The 15918-nt window shown below is 41.4% G+C and overlaps 1 protein-coding gene across 6 annotated transcripts in view; it reads left to right on the plus strand.

Annotated features, from left to right (window-relative positions):
- STARD9 (StAR related lipid transfer domain containing 9) overlaps positions 1-15918 on the plus strand; it is a 90645-nt gene that overhangs the window by 48838 nt on the left and 25889 nt on the right. For 5 of the 6 annotated variants that reach the window (XM_083746023.1, XM_083746025.1, XM_083746022.1 and 2 more), the window contains 6 exons: positions 1372-1423; positions 3179-3316; positions 4440-4522; positions 6170-6276; positions 12878-13071; positions 15339-15807. In XM_083746023.1, the coding sequence (XP_083602149.1) occupies positions 1372-1423; positions 3179-3316; positions 4440-4522; positions 6170-6276; positions 12878-13071; positions 15339-15807 (1043 nt within the window). The remainder of the gene's footprint in view (positions 1-1371; positions 1424-3178; positions 3317-4439; positions 4523-6169; positions 6277-12877; positions 13072-15338; positions 15808-15918) is intronic. The other variant, XM_083746024.1, reaches the window with a different exon arrangement.

Raw genomic sequence — 15918 nt, forward strand, 5'->3', positions numbered from 1 at the left:
ACCTTTTTGTCTCCTTGTCAATTTTCTTTTTATTTTGTGTCCTTTCTTTTGCATGCCATCTCCTCATGTCAACTTGCTGAACATGTGGTGTTCAGAAAATACGTCTAAAGGTTTCTGGACCCTCAGAACTTAATTTAGGCAGCAGTTGTTTGAAGTTTTTCTGATCTGCTGATAAATATTCTGAAGAAGCAGGGGCTGAACTTCTTGCATCTTTGTAACCTTTCCTACATAAGAAGTTTGTTAGGGCAACTATTCATTTTTCCCATATGAGTCTTATACAACATTACACATGAATATAATTCCCTCATCATTGCTATGTTTAATAACTGTGTTACTATTATACAGTGTTATCTGTTGATTTGCCACCCTTCACTTCAGCTCTTGTGGGGACTAGATTTCATTTTTCATTTTTTGTTGTTATTTGCAAATTTTTCTAGGCAAGGGTTATTTCTTCATCTGTTTTATTTGGAAATAAGATCTGTCTTAATTAATTTAAGGCTGTAATCCAGTTCATAATTCGTGGCTCTTATTGAAATCAATGGCACTTAAGTACGCTACTCAATTTTATCCCAGCATTCTATTATTACCCTTTAAAAAAAGCTGATTTAGGATGCGTGTAGAATAACAAGCATGTTGACCGTTAAAATATTTTACATAGCAAATGATACCTTATTCTTCTGAATGAGTAGCTGTTTTTATGCCAGGAGATAAGTGTTAAAATTGTAGTGCTCAGTAACAGATTTGCTAGAATTTAGAGTTGGAGTGTAAGTTTGAAATCTTGTGTTTTAAATGCTTCCAAACCACCTAGAAGGCTAAAATATGGTAGATAGCTTGTGAGAAAATTCAGAAGGATGAAACATTTTATGTAGCATAGCAGAAATTAGCATTGCAACACAGAGCAAGCCAAGATTCACATGGTATGGTTTTATAAACTTGAGGCCTTTCGCTAAAGGTAGAATATATAACTATCATGGCTTGTAGCCACTGCAAACTTCATTCTCTATGAATTTGTCTAATCCTCTAATCACCACCCTTTGTGAAAGTCAATTCCATAGTTTAACTGTGCACTGTGTGAAGAAATACTTTCTAATTAAATGCATCAGGAAAGTTTGTGCTGGAAAATCTAAATGTTCTGAACCATGTGAAGTCCATAGGCTTTTGAATCTTATTGTCTAGAGTCATTTCGCTCACCTGAAATTTTAAAAACCAAATTGCTTGCCTCAAGCAGATAGTTGATAAATGTAGTGGAAATGTTACACAACAAAGTATAAAAATCTGCACACATGCGTGGAAGGAATATATAAATCTATCCAAGTCTCTTTAAAATAGTAATAATAATAATAACTTACTGTGATTGTTCCAATTTTGTAGGAAGGAACAACCAAAATTGGAAGAAGTGATTCAAACCAGGAACAGGATATTGGTAAGAATTATGAGGGAGACCCCAAACTCTTGCAGAGAAATCATGAGAAATGCAACATCCTGTGATTTCCCCAAAACCTACACCGAACCTAACAAGAATTGTGTCCAGTTGCCTCACTCCAGTGGGGATAAACCTGGTAGGAGAGGTTAGCATGCATATGCTAGAGCTGTGGGAAAAGTTAATTTGGTTTTGGGGGTGATGTGCTGATGGCTACCCCAAGGTCCCCATAATGATTTGGCCTCTTTTTGGTACTTTTGGTGTTCTTTTATTGGGTCTATACAGGCATTCTGCTGAACTGGAGGCCGATGTTTTAAAAGTGTTGCAACTCTGAGAGGACCTGTGTATTGAGTGCCAAAGTTCCACAACCCCACGGCCTCTCTACTAATTAGAAAGAACCGGACATGGCATCTCTTGCTAATTAGAAAGAACCAGACACAACTCATTGGGTCAGATAAGGCCACAACTTTATTGGTTACAGATGCAAGAGTTTTTGCATAGACATTGGGCCACAACCATTGACTTCTGGCCCACCTGCCGGAAGTGAAACCCTGGACCACCCAACAGTCCTATGACTTGCATCAGATAGAAGGACCCCCACAGGGATCACTGTCTTGAGGTGTGCTGTGGCCCAAACCCCCACCTGGGCATAAGGTCAGAAGTAACTGCTCCTGGATCCCTTTTGTGAGATACCATTACATTTGGAGGGGTAGGCAGAAACCATAGCCTCCCCTCCATCCAAGACTCAGCGGCGGAGGAAGCTGCTTGGGCGTCTGGGGCGGTGCACCCAGGGGTGGGGCAAGCAGCCCATAGGGGTGGGGGCACAGCCTCCGGAGTCTGCCTGCCTCCTCCCACTCAGCTGCTCTACAACTGGGGGGGGGGAGGCAGCAGGCGGAGAGACACGTGGCTCAGGCACGCTGCAGGCCCCGCGGTAAGTGCCACCCAGCATTTTGTCATCCCCCTCAGTGGTGACACCTAGGGCGGCCCACACCCTCCACACACCCCTTCCTCCGCCCCTGCCAAGACTAAGGTTTATCTAATGCCTAAACCACCAAAGTTGTGATGATTGTAGTGAGGTAGACACAACCACCGGACTGGCGCCAATTGGCCTGGTAAACAAATTCCTGCCCGGCTGCAAATACAGAGGCCAACAAATAGTCCATAGCAAGGTCAAAATTACACATGACAGAAATTAATCAAATGGAGAATGGGAGGGTGATCTGATGAAGAACTGAATGCCCAGGACCTGTTTATTGAATGTTCACTTTGATTTCTTTTCACAAATTTCTTGCACTGTGTCTCACATAGAAAGCAAGTAAAAAATAAAAGTTTATTAAAATAGCATCACAAACTGGAAACAAAATAACATGTTTGCTGTACTATACCAGGAAACAAATGGACAGAGCAGTACAGATGCCTTCAGAACAATTGGTTTTATTTTCAAAAACCAGTTAGAATGATCATTTGCGAAGAATAAATTTAAATCTTGTATAGTAGATTAACCTAATTCTTCAAGAATATAACTGTGCTGCTTAAATTGTGAGCCATCTGGCAGAGACTTGTCATAAATTTTCCTCGCATTGCATGAATTATTTTAAGGGTAGTACAAATTAATAACAAATAGCATGATTATCCTTCCTAGTGTTTCTGTATATTTGCACTGGAGTTTTGTACAAAGAAAATAATGGATGTTTCTCCTTCACCAGCCTGCGAAAAACAATAATAATTAAATAAATAATAAATCCACGTGTTTTGCAGTTTTGCAGGGTCAGTGCATTGAAAGGGACCATTGCGTTGTAGACAACCTGCATGGGATTGTGACTCTGCGGCCTCTTCAGGGAGCGCATTGCGTTGTGAATGGTCATGAAGTCACAGGTTCTGTTCGTTTGTCACAAGGTAAATCCTGTACTTCTTCTTTTACAGTACTGCTGCTGTCAAGCACACCTGGTAGATATGTAAAATGATTTGAGAACAGATTTATGGAACAGGATTATAAAGTACATTGAAGCATTGCATGACTTGATCCTAGCCATGTTTTCTCAGAAGTGAGTACTCCTGATTTCAGTGGGACTTCTGAGAACACGGGCCTACACTGCATATCATTTGTTGTTATAGAAATTTGTGACTGCAATAATTGCTCTATATTTGTTTTACTCTAGGCTACCCTAGCTAAATTGGAATTTTAAAGACAAGCCCCAGGATGAATACTTCCTTCTATAAAACACATTAGCTTTATTTCAGCTGCATATACCTGATAGCTTTGGCTCAGTGCCTCAGATATTTTTAATGAAAGTCAATAGCTGAATGTCTCTTGAGTTCAATTGTGAATATATTAATGATGTGGTGCACCAGATATATTGGTAGTCTTAAAGTTCTGGATTCATCTCATTTCATTTCAAGTAACTTTCAAAGTAGAAGCACTCTAAAGGTGCCTTCAGCATTGGTGTGCAAGTCTCATCCTACATGCAGTGCTGGCAGTGGTGAACATACTGTGGCGTATCTGTATTAATAATTTTATAATGCTGCTTTGAAAGAGAATGAAAATAAATCTGCCAGCATCATGAAACCATTATGGTGCAGCTGAATTTGGAATACCGTGTGCAGTTAAAATAAAAATACATTGAGAGGAAAAGCAGCAGGAAAAAGGCAACCAAAATGATCAAAGGGGATTGGGCATTTTCCTTGTGAAGGAAGGCTAAAACTTAATAATAAAAATATTATTAATAAAATAAAATAAAAATAAAAAAGTGTTTAAGGTATTCTGAAAAATTTGAGAAGCCCAGTTAATTCCAAAGTGGGATCTAAAATGCCTTTTTGTTACTAGAATATTTTCAGAATTAGACTGTTAACAAAAATAAATTGTTAATAACAGATAATATGTTATATCTAATTGTAGCTTTAAAAAATACCTTATTTGTAGTAAAATGTACTATAAATACACAGGAAAAGTCAAATATTTGCATAACAGATTAAATAACTGCTGGTTTCTCAATTTGCCTTTTCTTACTCCTGTTTTTAGGAGCTCTGGTTATTCTGGGCAAAGCTCACAAATTTAGGTTCAACCACCCAGCTGAGGCTGCCCTTTTAAGACAAAGACGATCCGTAAGTTTGGAGTATTGTTTGTTGCTCCCCTCCCCCCCGCCCCTTGATTAATTGACTGCTAATGTCAGTACTCTGTAGTAAATATGAGAACACCTAATGCTTTCCATGGTTACTTATTTGCCAGCAGAAAACTTATGTACCTTCTAAAACGACAGCATGCCCCAGAGCAAAGGTTAGGGAATTGCTGTTGCATCACACTTGATACCATTGACTGTGGTGTCCTTTGCATTGTTTGGTCAGGATGGTCCTTTGGGTCAGATGTTTTATAGTGGTTCTGGTCCTTCCTAGAAGGGCAATTTCAGAAGAAGGTGATCTGGCATGCCACATGGTCTTTGGCCTCCAGAGTCCTTCAGGGTTCTCTTCTGCTGGAGTCCTTAAGCATTCCCTCCTCCACTGAATCATAGAATAGCGATACTTTTTTTGCTGCTGAATCACACTGTTGACTGATGTTAAGCTTCTGCTCAACTTAAACCCCTAGATCCTGTATACATGTACTGCTGTCAATCAATAAACAGCAGCGGGCAGCAAATAGTTTGATTCTGGCATACTTTCATGCGTTGTGCCCCCGCGCACACATAAGAGTTGGAACTGCAGCACAGGAATCTTGAGGTGGTAGGTTTGCTGTACAGTAGCTGGAATGGGCACAATTTTACAGGACCTTTTCTTGTTCTCATTGAAATTAAATTCAGGTTTAGGGAAAATGACACATCTTTTGAGGATTCCTATTCACTTCTTTAGAGTTTGTGCTGAATTTGTATCCAATAGATTGTGCACATTAGCATTCAGAATCACTGGGGAAACCATGAATGTAACATAAGTCCTCTTCCTGTGTACATATTTATAGCCATCATTGTCAACCAGGAGGACCCAAGCTCTTTGTTTCATGGTTGGCTTGGGTATAAGGCCCAGCCTAAGACGTGAAAGTAGGATTTAAATCTAGGTTTCATTATTGAGACTCTTTGCTCTATGGAGCAGGGGCTGTTGTTGTTGTTTAGTCGTTTAGTCGTGTCCGACTCTTCGTGACCCCATGGACCAAAGCACGCCAGGCACTTCTGTCTTCCACTGCCTCCCGCAGTTTGGTCAGACTCATGTTTGCAGCTTTGAGAACACTGTCCAACCATCTCGTCCTCTGTCGTCCCCTTCTCCTTGTGCCCTCAATCTTTCCCAACATCAGGGTCTTTTCCAGGGAGTCTTCTCTTCTCATGAGGTGGCCAAAGTATTGGAGCCTCAGCTTCACGATCTGTCCTTCCAGTGAGCACTCAGGGCTAATTTCCTTAAGAATGGATGCGTTTGATTTTCTTGCAGTCCATGGGACTCTCAAGAGTCTCCTCCAGCACCATAATTCAAAAGCATCAATTCTTCGGCCTTCTTTATGGTCCAGCTCTCACTTCCATACATCACTACTGGGAAAACCATGGCTTTAACTATACGGACCTTTGTTGGCAAGGTGATGTCTCTGCTTTTTAAGATGCTGTCTAGGTTTGCCATTGCCTTTCTCCCAAGGAGCAGGCGTCTTTTAATTTCATGACTGCTGTCACCATACAGCAGGGGCTGTATCTTACATCAAAAACTTGCAACAGTGATTCTAGCAATTACTTTAATCATCTTGTGGTATTTACTTCCTTCCCCATCTTTTCTGTTTTATAGATCAGTGAGTCCTCTTCTGTAGTGAGTTGCAGATCTCTTGAATGGCTGGATTTGGATGGTGACTTCCCTTCCCTTCCTCACAGCTTTTATCCAGCTGAAACAGAAAGGTATGTTTAAAAGGATTTAAATGAAATAAAATGACATTCATCTGAATTCTGCTGATTTCAATTTTTTTAAGGTTGCAAGGATATTGGGCAGAATTCATCTAACAAACTCTGTCAACTTCCACTTGCACAGTAGGGCTGTCCTCCCTCTGACCCCTGAAATCAGCTACTGGTGTATGGGTCTGAAGAACCTGTCAGCATCGCCCTTGAGCCAGTGCCACTAGCTGGACTCATACACTTCAGCCCCGACTGGGCTAGGCAAGCTGGGTAGCACTTCCAGAGACCACCTTCTGCACAGGAACAGGACAAAGTGCTGTGGACTCACAGCTTAGAGTTGTGAGCACCGGATTCACTCCAACAAGAAGACAGTCATCGCACAGCAGAGTACAGCAGAGTATAAACGACTCGGAGAGCAGCTCTGTAGAATGTCTTCTTTATTCTATCTACAACTATTATACAACTATATACAGAGCTTAATGAGGTCTAAGCATAAATGAATGCTGCACTACACTGAGTGTCTGCAGCTGCTCTTAGCAGCAACCTTATCTCTACACACGATCTGTAACACTCAGTCTCTCTCTCTCTCTCCGACACACTGACTGACTGACTGACTCTTTGATGTGGTGCTGGAGCAGAATAAGTAGAGAGCAAAATACCGCCCCTCCTCTCTGGAGAATCAGCAGACTCATCAGGAGATTCTTGGATATGGGAGGGGTGAAATCTCCTCAGAACGCCCTGAAAAGTACGGGATGAGGGAAGGAGGTGGTCATTCCATCTGGCATACTGAAATGCTATCCCATTTGTAAAAATTGTTGAATTCCACCCATAATCTTCGCTTCCTTTTTAGCAATACAGTGGCCTACAAATGCATTTATTTTTTATAGTAGCATGGCCATGTTTTCACAGTTCTGAAGCCTTCCCACTACTCTTAATACTAAGGGAGACCATTGGGAATGTTTGCATAATGTATATTCTGAAGTTCACACACAGCTTATCCTTTCCTTTTAATGATTCTGGGTCTGCATCCCAGCTGCACTGTCTCATGATAGAAATAAGAGCTTTAAGAAGGAACTGTATCTAGCCTGAACTGTGCTGTATGGGTTAAATTTTATGTCTGGTCCTGCGCAGCTGCTGTAGTCCTCTGCTGCTGCTGCTGCTGCTGCTGCTGCTGCTGCTGTGTTATGCCGAGGTTATGGTGTGGTATTGAAAACAGCCTCTTGATTGGATAGATGTGCCAGGGGGGAGAGGTATCGGACAAAAATGCAAATCAATGGATGAGCTTGTTGTGTTATAACTCAGACTCCTAAGTGCTTTGAGTGCTAGCCTTAATTGATTTGCAGGGATACTGAATAGCTTTCTTTTCATCCCTAGTCTGTTTTTTAAAATCTCAAAACTAAGTTATACCTAATATTTAGGGACACGGGGAATCTGATTTGGCTGAGTTGTTGTTGTTTTTTTAATCTGACAATGGTTTTCAGGGACTGTATTTTGCCTTTTGCTTGGGTTCTGTGATCCAAGCCTCCATATATGGTTGCAGCAAAGCATTCTGCTTCATTACTTGGCTGTGGCTGCCATAGCTACTGAAAACTGCATTATGCTGTAGAAGCCGCCAGATTCTGCATAAGCCTTAGAGGCGTTTTTGGGGAAGAGGGGAGGGAGTTACACAATAGAATCCTGGGAAGCTGATGACAAAACAGCCGGGAGAAAACGTGATTCTACAAAAGGCTGATTTAGTATGCTGACTGCCAAGTTAACGCATAGGATGAGAAGATGAAAAATGAATCAGCTGTTTTCATAATCCTGGAAATGTTCTCGGTAATTGGTACTTACAATTGGTTTAAGGTCAGTGACATTTAGAAAATAAACATTGGATGTGTTAATTACTATTTATTGATAAGAATGCTATCATTGTAATTATGCTTTTAATGTTTGTTAAATCTAGTGAGCAATGTTATATTCCACAACATTGTTTCTGTTTTCCCCATGCCATAGTTTGTTTGTTTTGCCTGTGTCATTCCATGATGAGAGTCGGGTCTGGCAAAGCAAAAGACAATATCTTCTAGAGTAAATGTTTTTTTGAGGGTTTTTAAATCACAGTAAGGATTCATTAAGTGTTTTTTTGTTTTAATTGGAAAGAAGGGAAACCTGATTAAGAGGTTTATTTCTTAGTGCATGAAATGCTGGGATTTAGCAGTTCCTGAAAGAAGCTGGAGTTGTATCAGTATCTGGGTGACAATGCTTCTGTGGACCAGTAAAACAACCACCTGTGCAAATTTTGGAGTATAGAGGACTGCTTTATAGTAACAAATAATTTTAATGCATTTACTTTGACATTATTCTCCATGTGGAACGTTTGGGCTGGGGATGAGCTGTGGCAGAACACCTGCCATCATGCCACTTAAGATTACCGTGTCAATGATTATCCACAGAACAAGCAATTATACTTCAAGGCAGTGAAGTGTCCATGCCTAAACATTGGAATATATAACAATAAAAACAGTATTGATGTGGATGGGACTGACATCCAAGCCCCAGGTCCTGCCATTTTCCAGTTCTTTTGTGTTTCAATAGAGGCGCCTCATGTGTTCTGCATTACCTATGTGATGCAAGCATCAGGCTGGATGAATTTTTATTACCAATCTACTTAATGCAGTTGTCTCTGTGCTCTGAATACATATATGATGTTTTCTGTTTGTTCTTGGATTGAGTACTTGAATCTGCTGACATTTTTAAGAATTGTTGGGAAATACGGGAGCATAGAAACCAATGCTTTCTACACTTTATGTAATGCAACCCCCTCAGTTATTTTCTCCTTCTGTGGCATTAATCACTGAGATAGCAAAAATTGTAGCGATCTGCAGTACTGTATCATAATACGGTGTGCACTTTGCATTTTATAACACCTGTTTTTCAAGACCTGAGCAACGAATGGTTCATAAAGCCTAATATCCTGTCTTTTGTAGTGTCCATTAGCAAATGCTTTGGTGACCATGAATAGGACTGGTGTACAGCAGTTGATATTCATTCAGCTGCAGCTTCTGTGTGTAAAAAAAAAAAAAAAGCTGGGGGGGTCTGCGTGAAGGTTAATAGCCTCTCATTTAACAGCTTTTAAAAGACCTGTTCTCCTTGAATTGGTCTAATTACTTTTTGAACTGAACTACAGCTTCCCATTTAAATGGGGTGTTTAGCTTAAACGACAAGTTCTTATGTTTTAGAAAAAGGGTAAAAGGAGCCTTCTGGTTCCATGTAGTGGGCCGGATTATATTTTGAAGAACATATAGTCCACAAAGGGAGCCTTATGGTCAGTTTAGAGCAGGGGTAGGCAACCTAAGGCCTGGGGGCTGGATGCGGCCCAATCACCTTCTCAATCCAGCCCGCAGACGGTCCAGGAATCAGCATGTTTTTACATGAGTAGAATGTGTCCTTTTATTTAAAATAGGTCTCTGGGTTATTTGTGGGGCATAGGAATTTGTTCATTTTTTTCTTCAAAATATAGTCCGGCCCACTACATGGTCTGAGGGACGGTGGACCAGCCCCCTGCTGAAAAAGGTTGCTGACCCCTGGTTTAAAGCCACAAGAGACTTTAGATAAGCCTTTCTTCTTCTTTAGCTGAGGGGAAGACATATGCATTTAGAAAGCTTGGGAGTAAATATGGCTTATGACTTGCCAGGTATAGGGTCATTTATTTGTTTCCTTGGCAACCAGGTGTTTCATAGCCTCCAGATAATCCTAGAACTAGAATGGATGCACTTTACATTGATAGCTGGGTACACTTTCCATTCATTTCATCAGGACTGACATCCATAACTGTCCAGAAGTTTCAGCTATTATACAGTATCTGCCTCCTAACATGAGAGCGATATGGGAATCTCCACTGGCTATGTTTACAGACTCTTGTACCAATTGAGCACAAAACATTTTCAACTCAACTCAAAACAAATCTTCTTGTATGGGAATGCACTAACACACATGCAGTGGAGAAGGAAAGGCAAATAAGGAAATTATTGCTTTAAGTGAGTATCTTAACTGCTGCTGGTGGTTTCAATACAGCTAATGATACATGCCCCTCTTAGCTAGTTATTTTGCTGGACTGAAACAGTTGAATACAAAGCACAGTAAATATATTGGTCTCTAATAATGAGTCATACAACTTTGAATTGGAAATTGGGTTTTCCCTTTCTATAAAAAGTGTAAAACTTTACAAGGAAAAAACTTAGTGATTTTTGCTTAGAATGAATTTTAATAGGCAATGGTGCGAGGTGCCACACTGCAACTGAAGACCTCATTATTCCATGGTTTGATAGGGATGAGGGTGATGACTTGGATAGTGGGACCTGAGTAGATGGAATGGGCTGAGTACTCAGTTCAGCACCAGCATGGGCCAGAGGGCCAGAAGGGTTTTGCCCATGGTACATACAGATTCCATCGCAAGAATACCACTCCACATTGGAGTGGGTTTATACGGCTTGTATCTGGTGCTGGACCATAGAGACAGATGAGGGATTATACTCATCCTGTCTACCCTGTTGCCAGCAGCCTCTCTGTCTGAGGTATGGAAGGTACAGAACCCAGGATGGTGGTCTTAGCAATTTCAGTATCCATTCCGAGACTGTGGGGTGGGGTCGGCTTGGGACTTCATGGCCACATTGGCAGCAGTGGGGCTGTCTTAGTTTGCCATCAGCAGGACCACCACACCTCACTTTTTCTTTGCTCCAGATGAGATGGGCAATCTCAAAATAGGAGAGAGGGCTGATGGCAAACTAAGACAGCCCCACTGCTGAGAGAGGGGTTCCAAATAACCCCAGTGTCAGGGCACTTTCTGGGAGATTCCTGAATGCTCATGAGGATTTTGAAAGCCCTGGCCTTCTAGAATGAGGAGCTACAACAGACTTTTGGCACAGTCGCTCATGAGTGCTCTTTCCAGTGTTGTAGAGCATGTATGGCTGCCTGGTATCCCTGCAAACTTTGTGTGATGAAACTATTGGGAAGACTAGCTGCAGATGGCACACAACACATTCTGAAGCCAACTGAACACTAGTTTGAGGTGCATGATCATGCCTGCATAGTAGTGTAGGAAGCAATGAAGTTCTTCCTCCACTGCTTCCTCAAGAAAGTTATCTGGCAGACCTCTTTAGAGTGTTCAGAGGGCTGTTATCTATCCCTGTGAGTGGAGCTATAGAGTCCACTGCAAATTGTTTGCAATATAGTTTAAGAATGAAGCCAGTCAAAACACTCTTGATGCTGTTATTGCAGAATCTGCTGAGGTGCCCAACACACCATCTGAGTGAATGTTTATGTGATCATTTTCAGTTATTAGAGTTTAATGTCTCCTTGTAGCATTGTGTTTGATGCCTTGCCATCTGAACCAACCCTCTTGACTGATTAGAACTAGCAACAACCGCCCTCCCCAACAACAACCACCTCCCCATAACAATACCCCAGCCCAGGAATTTGTTCAGCAACCTCAGCTTTTGTAGCTGGAATCAGTCAGGGCCCCTCCCTACCAGGCGAGGTGGGAAAAGGCCTGCAAGGCAGGGAGCAGGTCTTTGGAGACTCATCAGCATCAACTGGAGCCACTTTGAGAATGGTCCATCTTTTCTTTCTTTTCTTTTCCTTTCCTTTGTCTGCTCCACGTGCATTACCCTGATTCTCACAATCTTTCTCCCAAATATTCTTGATAAAATTTCCCTCAGATCCCCATCTGTAAAATGGCCTTAATGATATAAAGACAGATTAGAATGGCAGCTATGTATATTCCTTATAACTTTCTCATCATTCTGGCCAGTGCTCAGATTATAAAGCAAAATGTAAGGGAATTCTTAATGAAACCCAAAGCTATGTCCCCTCACTTCCCCAATTTTAGACAAATCATGGGCCTCCTGCCACCAGAATGAGGGGACTGGGACTCCCTCCCTTGGTAATCTGAGTGCTACTTCTGAGTGGATGCTACTGCTCTGCTAGTATGAATGAAGTAGTTTATCTTGACCTGTACCAATATGAGTTCCGACCTGGGTTTGGGACTGACTCACTCTTGGTCAACCTGATGGATGCTCTGTAGCGGAAGACACCTCCCTCCCCCTTGATGTGGAATTCAATGCCATTTGAAATAAGGCATGCTCTAATAAACTACCCTTTTAGATGCATTCTTATGCCTTTTTTTTATTTACCCAAGACATTTCTGAAATAAAATTTGAATTATTACCTTAAAATAACAGCTTAACTATTTTTGATCTTCTGAACACCACTCTGATATATTGCGAACAGTTTATAAATATTTTAAATTGAAATAACTATTATGTGCCTAGTGGTATTACTGTGTGGAGCCCGCTATTAAGCTTCTTTTAAATTTCATGCTACCCGTCAACATTCTGACCTTACTGTGACATCACACACATGCAAACACACATGCAACACACATAGACATCATATCCTTTCCTTTACCCATCCTCCTTCATTAGGATCTTTCATTAGTACCTGAACTTTTCATTGCACAATTAGATACTTTGATTTTGACTGACAGAAACTTAAACCGATTTAAAGAGATATATGTTTGACCTGCAATAATGTTGCTTTCCTGGTTTAATTTTATTTTTAAATTTTCCAGCAGTGAACGGAGAGATGCTGTACATGAAGAATGTCAGCCAAAGCTGAAGAACCAGGAGGTTCTCCACAGCAAGGAAATTCAAAAGCAGCAACAGTATGTTGAAAAATTACAACAGCAGATCTTGGATGGGCAGATCAAAGCTGAGCAAGAACTAGAGCATGATCAAGCCATAATCAATCAGTGGATCAAAGAAAGTGAGTTTTCTTTCCCATTATCACTTTCCATTCTCATTTTTTTCCTACTTACACTCTTGATGCATAATTTGCTCATTTTACTCTGGTTTCTTTCTTTCACCCATTATTTTATCATTCTTAAAGTGAGGTGAGTGCTCAAGCAGCAGTTTATATTTTATATTCAATGGCTGGATGAGTCTTCCCTACGATACTTTAAAATACACTCTTGTCCTTCTTAAAACTACCAGCTTGAAATGCTCTCTGACTTTAAAATTTGGATATAGCTGCAGAAATTTGAATTAAGGCTGTATAAGATATCCCCCAGTCTCATTTCTCAGGTCAAAAATAGCTTTATGGATGGGGTAGAAATCCCCCTTCCCACAAAAAAAGATATACGAATGCCCAACTTTTTTCACCTCCTTTGGGTGTCACTGTATAATCTTGCTCCTGCTGCTGTCAGTGTCATTATTCCTCCTCTTTCCTAGGTTTAATCTCAGTGATTATTCCAACCAATCAGCAGACATATGCTTATTGCCCATCAGATTTGGCTACTTAGGGATGTCACTGAGGATACTTCAGAAGAAGGAGCAAGTTGATATGTGTTGATGTATAAAGCCCTGAACAACTTGGGCCCTTATATCCCTGCTTGATCACTAAGATGTCCAGATCAGCGCTGTTAGTTGTCCCCATGTGTGGGCCTCAACTAAGGCATTATAGTATCACTGATCCCATACTGTTCCATACTGATCCCATACTGTTCCCATACTTTTCCAGCAGAAATTTGGTGGGCGTATGTGCCCCCCCCAACATTACAATCTTAGTATGATCCAAATATGTTACCCACACAGTTCCAAACTTTAGTTTTTATTGTATAAAAACACTTTCTTTAAAAAACAAAAAACACCCAAGAATAGCCAGTGTTTCAAGTACAGTGGAACCTTGGTCCTTGAACGGCTTAGTTGGTGAACAAATCAGCTCCCAAATGCCGAAAACCCAGAAATAAGTGTTCCGGTTTTCGAACTTTTTTTGGAAGCCGGCCATCCAATGCAGCTTCTGCTTGAGTGCAGGAAGCTCCTGCAGCCAATCAGAAGCTGCACTTTAGTTTTCAAATATTTTGGACATGGAACGGACTCCCAGAATGGATTACATTCGAGAACCAAGGTACCACGGTACTGGAACAGCAAGGATTACCATCACAGACCTGTTGTGTTTTTGTTTCCCTTCTCCCCACAACCCCCTTTGCATTTGTGGTTTTAGGACCACTGGTTTTTAGGGATACTGTTTCTAATACAGAATTTTTAATTATTGTAAGCCACCCAGGGATCTCCTGTGGTGCAATCTTCCAACTTTGGTGCTGCTAAAAGGGGACATCACTTTCTTCTCCATCGGTCACCCTGGCTGCTGGGGCTTACCTGTGGATGCAGCCAATCATGGGCAAGCTTGGGGTCGTGGTTTAGGAAGTGGACTCCCTGGTTATAAAAGCCAGCTGTGCCTAGGCCTTGGTCTCAGTCAATGCTGGATTCATCAATTACCCACCCCACACTTTATGTGTAGGACTGTTCAAGGGTGAGCCGGTAGGTCCTGCCTAAAACCTTGCTATGGACATCTTGAGTTGCCATATTCGGGGACAGGGAGGAATTTGCCTGCAGACAAATTGGGCTTGTCTGAGGGTTTTGCCTACCTCATAGCAATTGTCACAACTTGATGGCAGATAAGGCATTAGGTTGGATCCTTAGTCTAGGTGGACTGGGAGGTTGGGAGCCCTGCCCCTCCAAGGAATCAGAATATCCCATTAAAGGGATCCTGGGTGAGGTGCTTCTGTCCAGACACCCAGAAGATGACTGATGGGCTATAACACCCTCAAAATGGTGATCTTGGGTGAGAAGTTCACCCTGATTTGATGTAAGACATAGGACAGTCCTTAACCTTGGTTAACCAAATAATCAACCAGCAGGCAGACTAGACTGGTTGATTCAGGATACACACCCAATGCCTGTGCCAAAACCTGCTGACATCTGTAATCAATAAAGTTGTGGCCTGTTTGAATCCCAGTTGGTTGTCCTGTGTTTACTGCAGCTTCAACATGCCTTGGACCCTCCGCCACAACTTCACTGCACCTAGACCCACAATGTCAGGCTGATCTTGCTTAAATTATTTCTCAAAACAAATTGTAAAATTGACATAGAGTTGATTATTCTCCTCATAAATTCTCGGTGCTGTTGATAAATTACAACAGAACTGGCAAGACCTTTCATGCTTTTTGTTCATTTGTTTGTTTGTTTTCCTAGACCAGCAGTGGCTCATTGATGAAAAGAAACGGCTGGCTGTCCAGCAACAGCAGCAGGAATCTGCTGTGCAGACAGAAGTCAAATCATATGCAGAAGCTGGAGTCCAGAACGTATTGGAGTCAGAAACTGGCCCGTCCCTGACAGAACAGAACAAGAAGAAACTGGTACAGCTAGAACTTTTACGAAAATACTCTTTGAAGAAAGCAGAAAGACATTTAAGCCGGAAGAAGGTTAAAGTGCATCTTGAGAGGATTGTGAAGAAGCAAAAATTGCTAGAGGCCAAGAAAAACCTAGAACACTTAGAAGCTAATTGCTGGATTAATGAGGATAATGTGAAACATTCCCAGTCTCTGGACCAAGATACCACAGTATCTTCTGGGGACTTCAAGTGTTCACAGCCAGAATCAGATTCATGCTCCTTGCAATGCAGAAGAAACAGCTTTTTAAATCATCAGCCAACACATTGCAGGTGAATATTTGCACAATACTTCTCAAAACACTAATCTGTTCTGACAAAGCACATTTTTCATTAACTTCAAAGTGCATGTTAAATGTTGTGGCTCCAAGCTTATTCAGTCTC

This window comes from Podarcis gaigeae (genome assembly GCF_964106915.1).
Source record: "Podarcis gaigeae genome assembly, chromosome: 1".
Lineage (NCBI taxonomy): Eukaryota > Metazoa > Chordata > Lepidosauria > Squamata > Lacertidae > Podarcis > Podarcis gaigeae.